Consider the following 22461-nt stretch of genomic DNA (forward strand, 5'->3'; position numbering starts at 1 on the left):
ATCTTGATTTTATTTCAAAGAATTTAGGTAATGTTATAGAATCTTTCTCAGATTGGCTTGTTGAAAATAAACTGTCTCTCCACCTAGGAAAAACTAAATATATGATTTTGGTCCTAATAAAAGAAATAGAAAAATCAATAAGTTCAATATTACTTGTAATGGGCACACTATTGAATCAACTTAAACACTATTGAATCAACTAAGACTTCTATTTTTTAACTGTAGAAAACTGCTTTGTTCAGCTTCATCTTGACTTTCTTGCTCGTCTTGGTACGAAAGTCTAATAAAACCCTACACAGGAAACTACAAGTAGCTTTATTAAAGTACTTGAAAGTGCAAGCTATTTTCCACGCCCCTAGCACCGGCTAAAGCAGAATTCAACATTTAAACACGCAATGGTAAAAATTCTAATTTAGAAACATTTGCAGGCAGAGTCTGCAATTTTCATATAATTTTGTTGTGATAAATGCTTCCAAATGATCATCCTTTTTTCCAGATTTTTTTTCTCTATTACTGCATGAGTGGCGTCATAAGAACGCCTACTTTCATTCTATTTTTAGTAGTCATCTTATGTAATTTTATGTGATTACAGATCTATATACATCTTTATTAAATTCCATGATGTGATTATGCAAATCTACCGTAATGATGTAGCCTGCAATTGTTAAGCCTCTGAAGTTAGTGACCTTATTTTGCACGTTCATTTACAAACATTATTATGTATACTTATATTGAGAAATCCAAAAATTATTTCGAAGTTACTTTTTTTATCATATTTTTTTTTTATTAAAATATGTCATTCTGGTTTCATTTTGTTCCATTTTAGTTGGAAATAAGCTTCCTAGCTTAGTGGGCTATCCTATATCATTGTATCATTTTTTAACCTGTACAAATACTTGTATTTTTTATCCTCCTTTATAATATCTTTACATCTGTGTTAACTTTATAGATAACAATAATAAATGCTAGTAATTTTCAGCAAAGGTTTGTGCTCTTAGTAATACTATTTCTAGTCGTTGTAGTCATAATCTTATCAGTGATTTTTCATAACTTTAACTCATGTCTGTACTAATATCACAGTCGATGATTTAATTCATTTATATCAATTTTATGTAATGATACTTTTATTTGTTAAACCGGTGATAATATATGTATATTTATGTAGATAAGGTCAATTTACTGCCTATCTATTTACTCATCCTATATTTACAAACACAGTTGTAATCACTGTAGTGAATAACTAACTGTACATTTTCATTCATTCAGGCATAATCACATGACATCATTTTCATTTATCATTATAAGAATTATGGGTAAAGTCTTGTTCTTGTTGTGAGTTTCTATGCTCAGTGAACTTTCTCTTGTTATGTTCTTGTTATGTCCTGTGTTGTTAAGTGATGTCCAATAAATATCTTGTATATTTGTTAAGTAAGAATGTGATTGGATGAGAGTGATTTCATATCATTTTTATGTATGGGCAATCTACATTCCTTTTCTAAGAAATCATTTTCAAACTTTGCATTGTAGAGTTAACTGCAGTAGTTCTTTATAGAACATTAATAAATATTGTCTTTATATAAATTAACTTTACGTTTGTTCTTTATAGAACGGATTTGATATTTATTATTTTATATAATAGAGGTCAGCCAGTTGCACCTGGTAAGATATGTTTTACTTTAAATTACTTAAAATAAATGTAATGAAATGTATGAATTAAATAATTGAAATTGTTTAAAATATGAAATGTTGAAATGATATCGATATTGAATTTGTATTTTAATTTGTGTTTTGTATTTCATGTATTTATAATTGTTTATTCATTTTATAGGTTTTCATTTTCACATCATCGAAATAAATATTGAACACCCAGTCAGAGTTGGTCATGTTTCAATCCAAACCATACTCTACATTTATGTTTTTGTAACTGTGATCAATAAAAAATAGTACTACGTAACCTTATATGAATGCCACTTTTTTAAACATTTGTCCGTCTTATACCTGTTATTCTATTTATACAACTGAATTATTTAACTTGCACCGCTTCATCATCTTTCAGAATTTGCGTTTTATGTATAAATAAATAGACAAATATTCATTTGTTTTGCTCTCAATACACCGTCTTTAATTTAGAAATAGACTGTTAAAGGTAAATGAATTTCATTCTTTATTGAACGTGTAATGGCACTTCCTACAAATTATTTTTGAGCCACCTGTTTTACTTGCCGGTTTCCAATTTTACTGTTTCAACTTTCAGCCTAAACATGTCTAGGATTTCATATTTACAGTACAGTATGGACAATGTAAATTTATGGACTCTAAATAATTTCATATTTGTTTATTTACAAACATTTATATGAAAGTACAGTGGTGCCTTGCTAATCAAACCCTTCTCATCATTTTTAAAATTGATTAAATGATTCATCCCATTCAATAACCATCATGAGATCATTACTGTGATCCTACATATTACCGGACAAAATATGATGTTTAAAAAAAATGAAACAGCAATATTAAATTTGAAATTAAGCACGGTCCGTCTCGCCTCGAGTCAAGTCTGCCCTGTCCAAAAATATGGTCCGCCCAGGTACGGTCTGCCTTGTCATACGACCTCTTCAACTAGACAGTGGGGTTTTTTCCCCCCACAAAATTGGGAAGAGGCCTTGGCCTGTTGAATATGGGAATTATTATTGCTAAAAGTTCTCCTTTGGAAGTAGAAAAGCTGGTGTAAGTTTAGATTTTTGGGAAAACTGCATGATTTAAAAGAAAATTTCCATTTGAAAGAGGCCTATCAGATGCCGTTGCTATTAAAGATCAGTGTTCGAAATTAGCAGTAGTCCGATAGCCCCTGACTACTAAATTTCTCCTCGGGCTACCAACTTTTCACAGTAACGCGCCCGACCAGGCTACTGTATTTTCAGAGGCAATATAAACAACTGTTTTGAACAAATGAATCGTGCTAGTCCAATATCTTTTGGGCTAGTGAATATTCCTATCTGGTAGTCGTACCAGCCTAGTCGATTCAAATCCTTATTTCTTACACTGTAAGATGAAAAATCAATTGCCAGAAAAGTATACAGTTTAGTGCCGGGGACTTCTTAACCTAATCCATATGACTACAAAAACAGAATTTCTTTGTGATTCAATGTTATTTTGTATGGTTTAAAAACATTTGAAATAGAACCTTCAAAACTATATTGCAGGTGAGCAAGCATGAGTCAAGCACTGATAGGATTTGGTGTAGCTGTGGCTTGCATGGCCATGTTTACTAACTTCTCTATACACAAGATAGAAGAAGGTAAGTTTGTTTGTTTTTTCTTAATTGCATAGATGCTTCTGAACTAATCAGCATAGTAACTTTATTTTATTCTTTTTAGGACAATTTTAACACTTTGAAAATGTTACTATACAAATATACATGGGAGAATGTCACTCAGTTATAGTGATTCTTTCAGCTCCTTGTCTTCATAGGCAGTATATAATGAGTTCTGGTACTACTTCAATAAATTTTCGAAAAATAAGCATGAAGCTGTTGTTCTCACCTAGTCTTTGGCGTCACACTTTGGTTCAGATTTTGTGTGTAAGTTTGTATCTTCCTTAATACCAAAAGAAAAAGGTTGAACCTTCACACACTTATTTGTGAACATAATAGGTCATTGGCCAAGACCCATTACTCTAACATGGATTTTGACAGAATTATGGCCCTTTTTTAACTTAAAAAATTCCACATTATTCAAGCTCTTGTTGCACTTTCAAGCATTGAAAATAGTTGAGCACACTGTCTTTCCAACAGCTCTTGACTAAGTTAACGGTTAACCTCACATCAAAACTTGGATATATTTCAATTATCTTTATTATGTTTAATGAACCAATCAGTTTATTGAACTGTAATTAAGAAAAAACCCTGACAGTCAATTACATGTAAGTGTGATTTAACATGTAACACTTTTTATTGCTAAACAGGGATTTTTTCCAGGATTTTGGAACATAACCCATACCCATGGAATTGAGAATTTCAGCGATATTTTGTTAAAAATTTGGAAAAAATGCATGACTGAAATTTTGCAGTGATTAAATGTATGCAAACAATCACTGTCTAGGATGGCATCTTCAAACATTTAAGCACTATTACAGTGAAGAAGTCCTTATTTTCAAAGATTTTAGAATTCATTATTCAATATTGTAATGCTTGTAACTTTCAATTGGGAATATTTTCCTGTGGATTGTGAAAATAATATACTTTCTTCAATTGGGAATATGACCCAATAACGACTGTAAAATAAGCCAAAAAAAATCCCTGCTAAATGATATTAAAAATAAAACTACTTGTTGTACAATTTAGGGACATATAAGATATAAAATTTATATGTACATTGAAATAAGTTTGGTAAAGCCAGTTCTAAAACGACATAAAAATGTTTATGTTTCTTGGGATGATCAAATGATGTACATAAGAACAAAAAATAAATGGATTTTAAAGATATGTTACAACAGGATATAAGATAATTTAGATATTGAATGTTTTAAGTAGGATTACCATTTAATAGTTAAGTGGATGAGATATCAATCAGAATGTAAGCAATTTGGTTCAGGACAACGTAAACAAATATTTGTTGTCAGATGGAAAGAACACTTTACAAGTTTGATTAATGTACAGCTCAGGTGGACAAGAAATTTTAGTTTGGAAAAGCTCCTTATTGGTTACTAACATTAACTTTATTATTCATAGTATATCAAAGAATTTGTAATTTTTTTTTATCTTTTGCATGACATTTAAACAGGAAGCTATCATTTTGTTAAGATAAAACTATTAATGTGGATATAATCTATTTGTTTAATGTCTGAATCATGAAATAGAAATGCATGACAAAATTTAAGGAAGTGTGTTTTAAATAGAATTATAAAATGATCTTCATGATTATATAAGATTTAAGGAGTAAGTGATGAAGATGTCATTTAATCACCATGTATTAAACTCTACTTTTCTGTCTATCTTAAGATGTTATGTTTTCTCCAGAAATTTCTTTTTTTGGGAGGTTTTAAGCCACATTAAATGACTATCAAAGTTAAGGTTATATATGGTCATTTTCCAGCTTTTCTGGTGGAGAAAGACTTCATAATTATGCTCCTCCATATTATTTCAGGCATGCATGGTTTCATGGATAAAATTTAAAATAGTGATGTACATTATTTTCTATACCTTTTATTAGACTGATTTATATACACTTCATATTTCTTTTGATTGCCATATCCAGCGTAATATAAAAAGTATTTTAATTGATAATTATAACTATATAAGCTATACATCTCAGGGTGTTCATGGCCGAGTGGTAAAGGTTATTGATATCAAATCACTAGCCCTTTACCTAACCTGTCCCGGGACTTTGGATTTTTTAGTTGAGAAAGCTATCCAGCTACACATAGTTAACAGAACATCAGTAGTTCTACTCATGTACCAATTTGTGCCGGAAATAATGCACCAAGGGGCACCTTACATCTTCTTCAACCATTAATGCTGGTTTGATATTAAACACAACCGAAAAATGCTAAATGTCTTTGTTAAAAATTGTAATATTATATATTTTTTTTACAGGTCATGTTGGGGTTTATTATCGGGTAAGTTTTTTCCAAATTGTAGCAAAATTCATCTTCACCTTTTATCAACCTTTATTGAAAAATGGAACCAAGAGAAAATGCCTTTGCCACCAGTATAGAGCCAGGCCAGCCTGCATCACACTACAGTATGACGAGGCTCTGTACTGTTGACTGACAAACTTTAACTTTCATATTGATCCCCAAAATAGATAATTGAACAGTACCCAAAAGAAATGGAAGTTCCATGAGGCTAATGTGGAGAAATTTGTATTTAATGGTAAGTTCACCAGGAAAGTCAGGTTTATCAACAGCTGAGATAAAATAATACATTAGATTTGAAAAATAATAAATGATAGATGAATAATGTAAAGAACAGTGCAAAAAAGGAGAACAGAAAAACAAAACAAACAAATAAAAGTCTTGGTGAGTTATAACAGTGTTATACTAAAAATATAACTACACCTGTGACTTAGTATTTTGCTGTCAATAAATTATATTAAAATCATGAAGATAAAATTTAATGATTATATTATATCTGACAGGGTGGTGCATTGTTGAGCAGTGTTAGTTCACCAGGATATCATTTCATGGTTCCATTCATCACATCATTCAGGAGTGTACAGGTAAGTTTTGATACTTTCAATTAATTTAAGGTGTTTACTGTCCCATGAAGATAAATTATTAATAGGATTGGGTCTTAAAAAATTCTGAAGTCAGCTGAACTTTGCGACGGCTCTTATATTCTTCTATGTAAGTGAACTATGTATTATACAAGATGCTTGTTATAACCTTCTAAACTGAATGGAAAATCTGACTTATGTAGGATATTTTGGATTCTTTCATGTGAAGACACAATCTTGTCTAAGCTTACAGATCTGTAGTTCTGCTTTTGCGCTCACTAGTTATTGAAATAATTCAGGAAGGGACATCTTATGTCTTCCCCCACTTATAAAACTGGAAAGTAATCTTATGACCTCAACAGTGGTGTTCATGTTATGCCTTTAAACAAATTGTTCTTATGATTAAAGACTCTTTTATTGAACTTCAATATAATTTTGATGAAAAAACTTTATGAGTTATTTGTGAAAATTGCTAAAATATTTGAACAAAAATATAATTATATATTTGAATGTTTTGTAATTTAAGACAACATTACAAACAGATGAAGTGAAAAATGTGCCATGTGGAACCAGGTAATATTTTCCTATACATTAAGCCAGTCTTGTTACATTAAAGTTCTGTTCTAAGACAGTTATTTTGGATGATTTTGATGATAAGATAAAACTTCTGTGTGAACTATTGAGTATGCATTCATATTATTACTTAAAAACAAGGTATCAAAACCAAACTTGGTGTTTAGCACACTTATTTGTTATATTTTAGTGGTGGTGTCATTATATATTTTGATCGTGTTGAAGTTGTAAACAAGTTGGCGGAGAGTTCGGTACACGACATGGTGAAGAATTACACGGCCGATTATGATAGAACACTCATCTATAACAAAATACACCATGAACTTAATCAGTTCTGTAGTGTACATAATCTACAAGAGGTCTATATTGATCTTTTCGGTAAGTTTTATATAATGAAAAAGAGATATTTTTGACATGCCTAACTTTACATAATCTACAAAAGATCTATATTGATCTGTTTGTTAAGTTTTACATTATCTAGAAAAGAGATTTTTGGTTTGCTTTACTTAACATTATCTTGCAAAAGGTCTATACTAACCTTTTTGGTAAGGGTTACTTAAAATTGAATGTTGTTATGTTTTTATCTCAATGATAAGAAAATTGTGGCTTGATTTGATAATTGATCTTGATGTAACAAAAGCAGATAATCATGTATTAATTCTTTTATCTGTCATTTCACAACTTTATTGTGCAGCTTTTTTACTTTGTTATATCTTGTGACATGCTGAATTATACAAATAAGTCGCATTGTAGTATGGTAAAGATAAATTTCTGTATTTTGACTCAGATGAGTTACTCATTTATGCAAGGTCTACACAGCTTTGACTGTGTTTCAATCCCAATGTTAGACAAACTTTGCTTCTGAATCATACCATAAACAATGACCATAATACTGTAACCTTACAAAGATGTAACTCTACATAAACAAAGTGTAAGTTACAATTATGAAAAGGAAGCTCTAAATTTTGTGTATGACTTCCATGCTAACATTTAGAAACCTCTTACCATTTTGATAGATAATTTGCCTATGTTATAGAATTAAGCCATGCAGTCTGACCAAATTTTAAACTACTAGCTGCCTAATTATCGCCTTTTAATGTCAGTATATTCTTTACATTAATAAAGGCCAATTAAAATGTCTAAAATTTGGTATGAAGAGTAATGAAATTGATTTTATTGGAATCTCTCTAGTATTTCTCACACAATGTTGTTAACTCTGTTTGAATCAATTAGAGGTAATTAAATATTACAGATAAGATAGATGAGAATTTGAAGGAGTCGTTACAGGAAGATCTGACTGACAATGCTCCAGGACTTACAGTACACAGTGTCCGTGTCACAAAACCTAAAATACCAGAACAAATCCGCAAAAACTATGAAATGATGTAAGTTCTTGAAATATCATCTTATCTCACTATTAACTTATCTGCATTAGCTTTATGATAGGTTGGTGTATTTTGCCACTTTCCATGCTTTATAGATATCAAATAGACATCAGTTAACCCAGAAGAAAAAAAAATTTAGCTGAGCAGAAATCAATGGCAGGATACCATGTCATAATGCACTAGCAAAATGCTCCATATCGAACTTTTTTTTCTTTTTTTTTTTTGTAAACATCCCAGGAACATGAAGGTAAATTATGTTTTTATTCTAAGAAATTATTATAATATTAAAAACTAATGTAGCACACCAAAGATTGGCCTTAGTACTTGATATAATTGAAAAAGCGTAAAGTTTTAAAATAAAAACCTATTTTATCTTCGAGTCAACAAAGAAACAAACAGTCTGATTGGGAGCATTTTGCAGGTGCACGATGACGTAGTATCCTACCATTGGAAATATGCATGATATTTTCATATTTCCTGTGATTTCATTTAAGAACTTCTATGTTATAAAAACTTATGTAGATCTTTATACTTTAATTTTCTACACTTTCTAATTGTATTGATAAGTTTGTTATACATATATATCAGGGGAAGCTGAGAAGACCAAACTGTTAATTGCTGTACAGAAACAGAGAGTTATTGAGAAAAGAGGCAGAAACTGATAGAAAAAAAGCTATCATAGGTAATATGATTTATTTCTTATATTATATTAAGAAAAAAAGCTAGGATAGATAAAAATGAATTACATGTATTTTTTTATATTACATTAAAAATAGTCCCCTCACCCCCACACTTTGCTCAGTATGAAGAGTATTAGGTTAATAAATCATGGGTTGCTTTGTTTGATCTCATTGAGTGAGGTGAAATTTCTCCCTGAGAAATTGATCTCGGTCCAATTTACATTTGTCTTTCACTGCTGATTCAGAAATCTTGAGGGATTTAGTAGCCAGTCATGTGCAGAAAAAATGGTAATTAACCGGTTAATTATCCAGTAAAGCTAGATAGGTCAAACCTTTGCTAAGATATATCCAAAACATGTTAAAATCTTTATTTAAAACCAACCAAACTAATAAAATACAATCTATATACAGCATGCTTCATTAGAATAACTCTTCATTGAATTAACAAATTTGATTCATGAAGCTTTGTTGCTTTCAAATATCCAGTATTGTTAATCTGATAGGTTTCAAGATTAGAACACAAAAAAATGAAGAAGCCAACATGATTTCTTGGAAGGGAATCCACATATTTTAGTACAAGAGAATTATTCTGCTGGAGATGATTGCTTGACTACTGTTGTATCATTGTTTTAGAAACTTTTTTGATTTGGTAATTTATTATGACAATAATGTTCAGTTATTATGTACAACTTTGGCTAATTGTTATATTAATATAATAGAGGCTGAGAAGAATGCTTCAGTTGCTAAGATAGAATGGGAACAGAAAGTAATGGAGAAGGAATCAGAGAAACGCATGTCACAAATAGAAGGTATACTTACAATCCAATGTTATATTGCATTGTTTGCAGATTAGATTTGCATCAAAATACATTAAATAGAGAAGAAATTTTTCATTTTATTAACATTGTATGACATGTTTCATTTTCATACCACTGATCACACTAGTAATATTCATTATTGAAATTGTTAACTTGTTTCTATTAATGCAAATTACATTAAAATTTATAGAACCAAATACTGGATACAATATTGCACAAATTGACTTTGAGTTTTCAGAATGAGACATCAGCATTAGTAATGGATGGAATATCTATAAAATAAAATGTTATCATTAGTTTATATTCATTAATATCATTTATTTAAATTGCAGGGATTTTGTTTTGTTTATTTATAATTGCATGATTTTTAACATTTGTATATATTTCAGATTTAACTCATTTAGCAAAGGAGAAAGCTAGAGCTGATGCCAACTTTTATCGTGTACAGAGGGAGGCTGAGGCCAATAAGGTATTATATTAAGTGAGACTAAAAAAGGATTGGTGCACCACACTAAATACTGTATTCCGCTATTTACCAGACAAGGCGCTTGAATGATTAAATGCTTAAATCTTGCCTATTTACCCAAATGAATGAACGTTAAAATGTCTTTTTTATCTTTTCACTCTGATTTATGTATGATAATGAATGAAAAATGTAAGAATTGGCGGGGGAAAAAAAATGATATTTGTCTTTTGATTGATCATGCTTTCTGCAAGCATCTTGAGGTACTGCTCCAATCCTGTATTGCCTTAAATCCATTATATTTCTGTGTCTTTATAGATCTTGCATTCTAATTTTCATTTAGAATCCGATTAACTTGAGGATGTTGTATAAATGTAATACTTTCAAAACATTCCTACCTTGTTCTTCTCTCGTAAAAATGAAATGCCATAATTATTACTTGTCATTTAGTTAACTGTCTAAAAATGTAAAAGACTGCCCCACTCTTTTTTATATTGATAAATTCAGGGGAATATATACAGAAACTTCTGTGACATGGTCTCTTGATTTTCCATGTAAAATATATAATTAGAAAACAATTATGACAAAGTATATAGCTATTTTGACTTTTACAGTTTTACCAGTACACTGGTTATTTATACTTGAATACCGCTTTTAGTATAGTTTAGATTTATTTAAATTTTCATTTTTACACTTTGCAGATGATTCTTACTCCAATGTACTTAGAAATGTTAAAGCAGAGAGCGTTATCAGAAAATACTAAAATATATTTCGGAAATAACATACCAGATATATTTGTTGATCCTACAGCAATGACATCACCAGCTTCAAAAGATTCTAATCAGAAAAAGGTAAACTAATTCTAATAAAATCAGTATGGACTTAGCCGACTTCACAGATATATACAGTGTGAAATAGACTCAGTACTTTTGGCTACCGTGAATTTGTAAAAAATCTTTATATCTCTGAAAATTTAAAAAGAACTTTACTGTCATTATACCCCCACAAACAAAGTTTTAGGGGGTATATAGGAGTCAGCCTGTAGGTTCGTCCACTTCATGGTTTCCAGATGATAACTCGAGTTTGGAATTTATTGTATTCAAACTTGGTATATAGCAGCCTTATGTGAAAACCCAGTTTGGATTTGCTTTTGGACCCAGTTTGGGTCAAGATCACTGTGAAAATGGTTTCCGGACAATAACTAGTGTTAGGATTCAAACTTGGTACATAGCAAGCTTTATGAAGACCCAGGCTGGGATTGCTTTTAGACCCTGCAGGGGTCAAGGTCACTGATGCTAAAAATAGAAAAATAGTTTCAGGACAATAACTAGAGTTAGGAATGATATATTGTAATCAAACTTGGTATACAGCAAACTTATATGAAGACCCTGGATGGCATTGCTTTTGGACCCCCTGGGGTCAAGGTCATTGGTACTAAAAATAGAAAAATGGTTTCCAAACAATAACTAGAGTTAGGAATGAGGTATTATAAAAAAAACTTTGTATATAGCAAGCTTATATGAAGACCCAGGTTGGAATTGCTTGTAAAGGTCACTGTTACTAAAAATAGAAAAATGGTTTCCGGACATTAACTCCAGTTAGGAATGTGATAGTGTAATAAAACTGCATATCTCAAGCTTATGAAGAGACCAATTATATACAGATTTTCTTTCTGTTACATCATATTTGTGTATGTGATACATGCAGTATATATAAAAACATTTACAAGTTTATCATAACAATAACATATTTCTATATTTCAGACCAAGACTTGAGGGCCAGGGTGTCATAGATTTTTTTTCCAATTTCATCTTTTCTATGTGATATCTACAGACTTTCTCCAGCATGATCATGTATCAGGGAACAACCATTGAAATAACAGGACAATAAATTCCATATCACATCTAAGGGAGATAATTTATTTTGTTGCTTAAATTTTCTCAATTTTTGAAATGCGGTACTTTATCTTGTGAACACATAGGTTAAACATGGTATAAACTTTTTCTTTTTTTTCTGAAGAAGGATGTGATTATCAAAGCATGAAGTTTTGACTTTATAGTGCTGCCACCTCCTGTAATGTGAACATAATGTACCAAGGGAGATCACTTTGTACATATTGAAAAATTTAAAAAAGGAAAAATATTTTTAAAGTTTAATTAATTTTCAAAACTGCCATCATTGTATGAATACTGTAAGCAATACTAATTAAAATGGACACATAATCATTGAATTATTTTTGGTTATTTTCTTTCTCTATTTAATGTATTTTGTTGACATTTTGTAGTTATAAAAAATACAGCATTAATTTTTTTTCAGTATATATATTTAATGTTGGCAAGTCTAATATAAATGATTAAGTTATTATAAATAAGTACATGTCAGATAAGTATTTTAGACTCCAGCACATAAAATGTTGCAGATTTAATATCGTTAAAGCTGGTCCGAGAGGGCATTAGAGATGTTGAACTTTTGCATTATCTTTCATGAACAAGACTCGATCAAACCATGTCTGCAAATTTTATGTAATTTCTTTATTTTCACGGTCACCCCTTTTCCAGATTGTATTATTACATCTTTTAAACCAATATATTAACACATTCCATTTGAATGTTAAAACTGTAAAGATATGCTTTTAATGCCTACTTTTCCGTGCACATTGTTGTTAATATTTTAACAAAAACAAAAAAATGCTAGAGTTTTTATGTATTTCAATGAATGAAGAAGATTAGATAATGTGGTAAAACTATGAGTGGTACAAATCGAAGCTCTACATGAATTCTTTTTATTATGTTAATTTTATTGTTTGTGGGTTATCTACATGTACAACAGTTTTCTCAAGCTTGTTCGTAAAATTTCAAAATTAATTTAACCTCTGACTATCCTTTTCATGAACCTGCATGATAACACATTGTTCTTAATTTTATTTAATCAATATTTTAACTTGCTTTAGTTTGCAAATATGTTGTCACATGTTGTTTAATGTCCGGGCAATGTTTGTGTAATGAATACATGTTCAGATTATAAATTATGGTAAAATTGTATAGTGAGAATGAAAGTTTAAACAGGTACATGTATTTTAAAAAAAAGTAGGGTTTATTTGTTTCCCTATTTGTTATTGCCATAAGTATTCAAAGAGTTAAAGATTCTTAAGATTTTGGGGGAAGATTGAAACTTTACATATGCCTATCTCCTTGTTCTATAATTATGTACATGTATCATATTAAATGATAAGTTAACCAGATTTTTTTTTTGATGGTTTTGCTTAATTAATGTTGTTGTGTATTTTGTTTCTGTATTTATTGAGATATGGATGTTGTACAGTCTGGTATTGTTAAATTAGAGAAAAATGTCAGGTTTATATACTTCTGTCAAGTTTGTATAATAATAATAATAATGATAATAAAGGCTTTATGTAACATTTATAATATTCTGATAAAATTGTTGTTGTGTAGTGTCAATCATGTGAGTTATTGTGTAATTTATAAATTATCACATGATATTAAAGAATACTTAACAAGTGTAATTTTCTAATGTATATCTCTAGATTATTGTACGAGATTGTTTTGCTTATAAGTATACAACCTCACATAATTGTCATGGTTTGAGGACGAAATTTCAATACAGCAGGGGATTATGTCAGGGTTCAGAACTGTTTACAATATAGGGGACAAGATTTTCAGTAAAAGTAGGCTGAGTAAAAATACACCTGAGTGTTGATGTGCTCTTATGACAGGCATGAGTATAAATTCAGTACACCTTGAAAAACTTTTTAAATAATTGATAATGCTCTAATACACCCTTCAGAGCTATTAAAAAAGTTCAATTTCAACAATTTCTTTTCTTGTATACAAGAAAGCATGTGAATTATGATAGATTTTTGATTTTGTCATATAGATAATTGATCACTCATGTCTGTGGACATCATGATCTGTTGTTACTCACCTGAATTATAATATATACTGTGCTATATGACATGATTGCTCACATATTAAATTTTTTCAATTAAAAGAACAGTCATATTATTAGAATTATTTCTGGTCGAGCAAACAGCAACAACAATAATTTGATGAGAATTATAAAAAAAATTTATAAATGTGTCCGGAGGACATGTCTGCCCCCACAATCCACCATTTTGTCAGAACATATACGGATAGTGGGACAGACGGACAACATCAAATTTAAATGCCCACCCCCCATTTAAAGTAGTGGGGGCTAACAAATGACATTTTAAAATTGAATACTGCATTTGAATGGTTTTTCTTTATTACAAAGAAAGGGTTTCAATTTTGTGCATGGTGTATTTAGAAAACAATGTATTTTGAACAGTTCGAGCATGTATTTTATATTACATATAAATATGTATATAATATACAGAATTGATGTATGTTTGTGTGGATAATTGACATTATAAATTAAATATTGCTCAATTTATTTAAGCACATGTCGTATATTTGTTGTTTTGTTTATGTGTGTATAACACAAGTTTGTTTAGATAGTAAATCTATTATATGATAAGTATAGACATCTACATTTTGTTTGATCACAAGAAACATGGACAACGTGGATAAATAACTAAAATTACACTGTAGGACAATCAAGTGACATTATGCTCATAATTTCATAGTCAAATTGAGCTGAATTGACTTTATATTTCAATAGATTGATTGTCAAAATGGTGTTTGACCAACAGTTGATATTAGAAAATGTTTAGGATAAAATTATAAAATCTGCCTATAATTTAAAAAGACTGCCCACTCTTTTTATAAACTAAGCGTTACAGGTAAATTCTAATGGATAATTACACAAATTTCGTTTGGATCTGTGCATTATTTATTGTTTATGCGAACTTAATTATCAAATTCAAATTAATTATGGCAAAATAAAAACTTATTTTTATCTTCACCCGCTCACTTACTATATACCCTCGGATGGGCATAATGTCACTTTAAGTAGAGATTAAAATTTGTTACTGATGTGATTTTGATCATCACAAATTGATCAGTGGTTGAATATGTGATGTGTCTGTCTTACTCAGCCCAGGGAACCTTAGTTTTAGTCCCACTTTTATTAAAACCCATGTATTTTCAACTAACTCCAGTTCTATAGTTAGTCCCAGAGGCAAATTTTAAAGTCAGGTTAACATAAGTTGCAAACAATTGTTACACAGTTGATCTTATACAAATATCTTTTAACAACATGTATTCATATATTAGTATTTGCATTTTGAATTTCATTAAAACCAAAGAGTACTAGTACAGAACAAGCAAATAAATAATGATATTGTATATAGGAAATCCATATAATGCTAAAATTAGTTTTTCTTTTTATTTTATTACACAATATTGAAAATTGATATACAAAAAGTTTATTACAAGGGTAGGTTTAGGGGTTTTAGTTAATTAATATACTAGTTTCAGTCCTTTACTTTGTTCATCCAGATGACGAGGTGTCTAAATGAATTGTATAGAAAACTAATTATGGTGCAAAACAAAATTTAATATCTTTTGATTTACTTCTACAGATCTTTGTTGGAATGAAGTACATGTAGTTCTTCTATAGTGATGTTAAAATCTAGGAAACATGTAGTATATTGTTTTATTTGCTAGAATTCTTATTTTTCATTCAAGCATTATATATTAATGAAGTTATTCTTACTAAACAAGTAATTTTCTGATAAATTTATCCAATGGACATTGCTTATCAATTTAACCCTTAATCGGCTGGAATCAAAACTGATTTGCATTTGTTTTTAGTTTAGAACCAGACCTGCCTGTAAATCTGTGCAATCTTACTTGGCTCTATATTGTTGATATATGTAACTCATATTTTGATATTGAAATCACTTAAACTTTGGATGAACTGTTACAAATTTATAACAGAGCAAGTCTGTATCATAAATAAAGGAGTTTCAGGGTTAAAGATAAAACTGTAGTCACATGATAATTTAAATGAGAAAAAGAACATTTCGGTAAAAAAACAGGTTGATTTACCACATATTTACCACTCTGTTTATGTGCCTTAATATTTTGTATATCCTTTTTATAAATAAATGCCAATAAAATCATTTTTCTTTTGTTGTTACTTACAGAGATACTCTGGAATGCGGCAAATGTGGGTTTTTCCCATCTGATTTATGAGTACAAAAATTTACTGTTACATCTTGGTAAACGAATCACTTATAAATGCAATGTGTTGATCACTTTATTTTGAACAATAGAGCACCATGAAGCTATAATGGATAGTATTTTTATGCACCCTGGTAAAAGCCATGTTAGTCGAATTCTGGATAACATCTATTTTCATCCATGTGTGCCAGTCAGTGTTGTTTTTTTTTATGGATGTATTACGGTACTGTAAGAAGACTCAGTTTAGAAGATTTTGATCGGATATATCTGCCAAAACATAAAAATAGAAAGATATTTAACATAAAAAGGATAACAATTACCATTTCAGTTTCGAAATAATCCTAAATATATTCAAGAAATCAACTACTCGGTCATGAAAAAGGGGCTTAAATGTTCTTGAAGTGATTGTTTTTCATATGAAGTGAGATTGCATTGACTAGCTTTTTATGCCCCCACAGAGTGGGAGCATATAGCGTTGCACTTGTCCGTCCGAGTGTCCGTCCGTCCGTACGTCCCGAAATCTTGTGAACCCAACTCCTCTTAAACCGGATGGCAGATTTTGCTTAAACTTCCAGGGATGAACAACCTTAATGTGTAGATGGTAGTAAAGGCAGGAATTTTTGCTGCGACCAAATTTAACAGAATTATGGCCCTTTGTTAATTTTTTCACTATATACTATGTAGAAATTTTGTGAACACTACTCCTCTTAAACCGGATGGCAGATTTTGCTTAAACTTCCAGGGATGAACAACCTTAATGTGTAGATGGCAGTAAAGGAAGGAATTATTGCTGCGACTAAATTTAACAGAATTATGGCCCTTTGTTGATTTTTTCAATATATACTATGTAGAAATTTTGTGAACGCAACTCCTCATGCTCATATTTTCTTTGTCAAGTTGAGCTAAGTTGACTTTATATTTCAAAAGACTGACTGTTAAAATGGTGTTTGGCCAACAGTTGATATTAGAAAATGTTTAGGAAAAAATTATAAATTTGCCTTAAATTTAAAAAGACTGCCCCACTCTTTTAATAAACTAAGCTATATAGATAAATTCTAATGGATATTTACAGAAATTTCATTTAGATCTGTGTGTTATTTATTGTCTATGCGGACTTAATTATTAAATTGAAAGGATTAATGGCAAAATGAAAACTTATTTTGATCTTCACACGTTCACTCACTATATACCCTTGGATAGGCATAATGTCACTTTAAACCGGATGGCAGATTTTGCTTAAACTTCCAGGGATGAACAACCTTAATGTGTAGATGGTAGAAAAGGAAGAAATTTTTGCTGCGTCCAAATTTAACAGAATTATGGCCCTTTGTTGATTTTTAGTTTTCAACTTGTGGCACATGTAGTCCAAAAAATATTAGAATACTTAGAGTCATAAGATTGACAGAACAGTGGCTTGTGTGGGGCATCCGTGTCCTATGGACACATTTCTAGTTTTGTATAATACCTGAAGATAACTTAAAAATCCCTACACATAGATTGTGGTTGGTGAAAGGCATAAAATATGTTAACCAAGGATATTGTGACAAACTAAAATGAAAAAAAGTTATTATATTTTACATATAAGTTTGCAAAATCATTGAAAATACTAAGCTGATATAATTATGCTAATCTATGGACTTATTCAAAAATAAAAGTCTAACTTTTCATTTAATAATTTTGTCAAAAAGTACAAAGGACTAAAAATTAAATTCAAATCCAGACACCTCTCAAACATGCTGTTCGTCTTTATAATTGTGTGGTCACTTCATATTTATAAAAGAAAAGGTATACCGTATGTGTAACTTTTAGAGAACCGCATATATAAATGATTGGCCATTCAATAAACGACGTGTTATGACGTCATCCAGGTAAGAAGAGGTCGAGCCCATTTAAACAGACAGGGTAATTTTGAAAAAATCGTATGCAATGATATCGTACGAGTATCTGTAAATGTCCAAAATAATATTTTCCTCGCCATTACCAGAATGTCTCTACTTGTTGTGATTTCAGGTTAGTTAATTGTGTAACTAAATTCAGTCGCATTTAAAGTTGTCACGTGTCGATAATACACCTATATATAGAAATGTGTTGATCCAAACGTCAATCAATGTGACAGTAGTAAGACAGAAGTTGACAAAAGTTTTCGAAAGTTTTACAGGAGTGTTTTAACGGAATTTTAAACAAAATATAGAGATCTGTAAGTGAGTTAGTAAGGGCAATGAAGTTGTTAAGCGTCACGGCCTTACTTTTGGCCAGCTTTATTGCTTTTAGTGAGTGTATTTCGTTTATTGGTAAACGTGATTATAAAGACTTTAAAGTGGGACAGGCACCTAGTATCCACTTGAATGTGAAAAAGCATCATCATCATAATCATCACCAGAGCATGTTACGAGGAAAACATCTCGATTTGAATGAGGTATATCTTTTTTATTTAAATACGTTGCTAAAACATACCTGTATGCATGTATACATGTCACTGTAAAATATACATCTTACTCACCTGTGCATAGGTAATGTTTTTATTAGTCATATATAGATATAGCACATGTTGAAGGAGAGAAGTCCACACATAAATATAATTAACAAAATAATTCTGTAAAACTCAAAATACATTATCTGATTACTGATTATTTAATTATTGCATAATCCTGACCATTCCACTTCATAATGCAATTAATTAGACCTATCAAAATTACATCAGAGACATAGTCTCAATATTTCGACTGCAAGACCGACCGATTTTACAATCTGATTTTTCATAGATTATTGTCTGTCGAAGGGCGACCATCGTCTATAAAATAAAAAGCCCTAAAGTGCACAATTTGATGGGCTTAAATCAGAGACAATGTTGGACATTTATATAATACTCACTGCCAAGTGAAAAAATTATAAGTTGGCAATAAAATGTTACTTGCCCTCTTGTTAGAAATATCACTCAGGATATTTTCCCACAATATAAATACCGTAAAATTCCTATTAAATGCCCCCGGGGGCTAAACATTTTCCAAAAGGGGGGCTATTATTACAACACAGTTTTTCCTAAATCCAAAAATCATTGTTAATACATTTAGTGTTAGCAAGTGTTAGTAATAACATTAAAAAGGGTTAAGATTTTAAAGTTCATGCTATAAAATAAAATTGATTCTGAATGATTTGAATGAAATTATGGATTTACTCATGAGTTCAGCACTGATGAGTAGATTGTTTTTCTTATCAAAAGGCCTGGGGGGGGCCTTTATTAGGGGAGGGGCGTTTATTTGGAATTTTACGGTATTTATAAAAAAAATGTTTAAAAGACTCGGGCACAGTCAGTCATAATTTATTTATTTAGTGTGCTGTTACTCATTCATATAGCTATTTGTTCAATAAATGCATAAAATTAATGCTTTGTATTTAGAATTATTGCTTTGTATTTAAATTGTCTAAATTAGGTTTACAGAATATTAAATAACAAATTATTTAATTATGCACAATAATTATCATATCTAATTCTTCTGAAAGACATATTAATAAGATTAAAGGGGTATTATATCTTTGATAATCATTATACATGTCTACAAGAAATTAAGATATTAAACAGGTTAGCTGACATATGAAAGTTTTAAGTGTTATATAGAGTCATTAATAGACAAGCTCCTTTGGCTGTGGGATTGTCTTTAAGGGTTAAGGCATCAGATTAATGCAGCCACCAATTTTATCCTCCCGTGATTATAAGAGGCGACTAAATGGGTTTGAATTACAGGAGACTATGTATCTCTTAGGCTTATGGGTTTTTTTTACCTCTGGTGTTGCGACCAAAAACATTGGTTTTTTGCGTTCAGCATTGATCCAGACCAGCCTGCGCCTCGGCGCAGTCTGATCAGGATCCATGCTGTTCGCTTACCAACTCTATTACAAGTAGAGAAACTGATGGCAAACAGCATGGATCCTGATCAGACTGTGGGGAGGCGCAGGCTGGTCTGGATCCATGCTGGTCGCAAACGCATAATATGTTGGTTTTAATTGTCATGACATGGCTCATATGTAGTCATATTTTTGAAAAAAACATAAAACAGATTATGATATTAATGATATATGTCAGTGTAAAGAATGGGTCAAAATTGCTTCAAGGAAGAGTCGATGCATTTTTAGTTATTCTAGATTTTGACTTGAATATACAAAGAGTATCTATTATTTTCCAGGGTGGATTCCATGCTGGACATAAATCAAAGTTTGATGACAAATGGATGTCATTTCCAAAGAAATCAGGTAAAATGAAAAAAGATATTACTTCCAATTTAATCCATTATAAGTTATCCGTTTATGAAAAAAAGTTTAGTTTAAACATATTTATTTCCCGAATATTTACATGATATACATAATACAATACAATCAGAATACAAATATATAACATATTCAAAGAAAAGGATGAGAACAAAAGACTAAGTCTTATAAAATTCTTCTCCTTAAAAAAGTTTGATACAGTTTAATAAAATTTATAGTAAAATAATGAATTTACTCTATATTCCAAATGTATCTATAGTTCTTTCAGCATTAATTAGCATTATGGTTCATTTAATTTCCTGAAAAAAAAAAATGACATGTGAGACAGCATTATATAAAAATTCCTTGGATCATAAGGGGATAGAAAAGCTATTAGATATTGAAAACCATTACTTCAAGTCTTGCTAGTAGTTTCAAATTTTATTATATTTCCTACGGCTTCCAACTTCGGAAATCTCGTTATTGTATCAGTCAAATGTCTATATCGAGGGGTGAAAGCGAAAGAGGTCCAAGTGACATTTTTTCAGAAAATCACTTTTTTATATAAATGTGTTTGAAATCTGTATATATATCTTCTGTGAAAAAATCTTGAACACAACACATTCATTTTTATATATATTTAAAAAATACGAAAAAAGACTAAGTGAAATATGAAAAACATTCAATGCGAAAAAGGTCTAAGTGAACCTTGTCACTTAGACTTTTTTCGCAATCATTTTATAAAAAAATGTGATGGTCTAAGTGACAAAAATTATAAGCAGTATTTCATTTTCAATTTTAAAGTATGTTTTATAATGATAACTGTTGATAAAAGTAGTACTGATAATAAGATAATATCATTTTTGCATATTTTCATGTATTTTTTTCACTTAGACTTTTTTCGTATTCAGTGCTGAAACTGTGTATACTATAGTAACTGAATGCGAAAAAAGTCTAAGTGAAAAAATGTTTGCCTATTGACAAAAATATTAAAAACATGAATGATATGATTGTTATTTCATGTTATAAAGTCAATGTTCATTACTTTTGGAAAAGAATAACCCTTCATAATGTGACTTTTTAAGTTATTCTAAAGTCAGTTTAAGCAGTATTTTAAAATGTATAAGATGGTTCTATCAAATAATTTGATATATTGTTCCAACCATATTGCATAGTCGAGCTAATAAAAGTAGAAAAATGTAAACAAAGTAGTAGTAGTTTGACTTCCAAACAAATTCACTGTAACTGCATATACAATGTACCTATAGTTAAAGATCAGATGACCTTAAAAGTTATTTCTTGCAATGCAGATCTGATTGCCACCGTATTTGTTTTACCTTCATTTTGATTTGTATCTTCCGGGGAATGCTTATTAAATAAGCCATGCAATCAAAACATCCTTTACAGATAGGTATTAGAACAAAGTATCTCTGTCTTTGCAGTTTTATTTGCTTTAAATGAAAATAAAACAAATTGTTCATTTTTTTACGAAATAACAAATTGTTAATTTTTGTTGGAAAAAAACAAAAATGATTGAAGTATTATTTGAAAATAACTATGCAAAACTGTTTTGCCTGTTTACCTGCCGGCAATATAGACATTGCCTTGTCTGTCCTAGAAATAATCAAAACTGTAACCTACTCTATAATTGGTTTTCAAGCGATTAAAATAAGAAACTGCTTCACTTTCAAAATTGTGAAAGCTTATCAATGATTGGCAGTTTTAAAGGTTTACGAGACTGAAGGGACCTCCTGTTAGTACGTGCCTGTCAGATCCTTAGTGTAATTAGGGGCAGATTCAAGTAACATAGTAAACAGTAAAAAACAAAGCAAAAATTACCGAAGGGTTTTTTTTATATAAATTTTAAAAGAAAAATTTTGGGTTTTTTAAAAAAAATAAAAAATTTTAAAACTAATAAACGATTCCCCAAAAAAAAAGGGTTTAAATTTTAAAAATGTTTTTT

General features: G+C 30.2%; 1 protein-coding gene across 1 annotated transcript; it reads left to right on the forward strand.

Annotated features, from left to right (window-relative positions):
* The first annotated feature begins 1990 nt into the window (after positions 1 to 1990).
* On the forward strand, positions 1991 to 16195 carry LOC132755909 (erlin-1-like). The gene is given in 13 exon segments (XM_060746849.1): positions 1991 to 2146; positions 3201 to 3295; positions 5591 to 5613; positions 6135 to 6215; positions 6739 to 6785; positions 6976 to 7163; positions 8038 to 8170; positions 8760 to 8814; positions 8816 to 8852; positions 9570 to 9659; positions 10058 to 10137; positions 10833 to 10982; positions 11895 to 16195. Coding segments are annotated over 12 exon segments (981 nt in total). The 5' UTR covers positions 1991 to 2146; positions 3201 to 3210; the 3' UTR covers positions 11907 to 16195.
* Positions 16196 to 22461: the final 6266 nt, after the last annotated feature.

This window comes from Ruditapes philippinarum, unplaced genomic scaffold (genome assembly GCF_026571515.1).
Source record: "Ruditapes philippinarum isolate M1 unplaced genomic scaffold, ASM2657151v2 ctg1842_1_1_1_1, whole genome shotgun sequence".
Taxonomy (NCBI): Eukaryota; Metazoa; Mollusca; class Bivalvia; order Venerida; family Veneridae; genus Ruditapes; species Ruditapes philippinarum.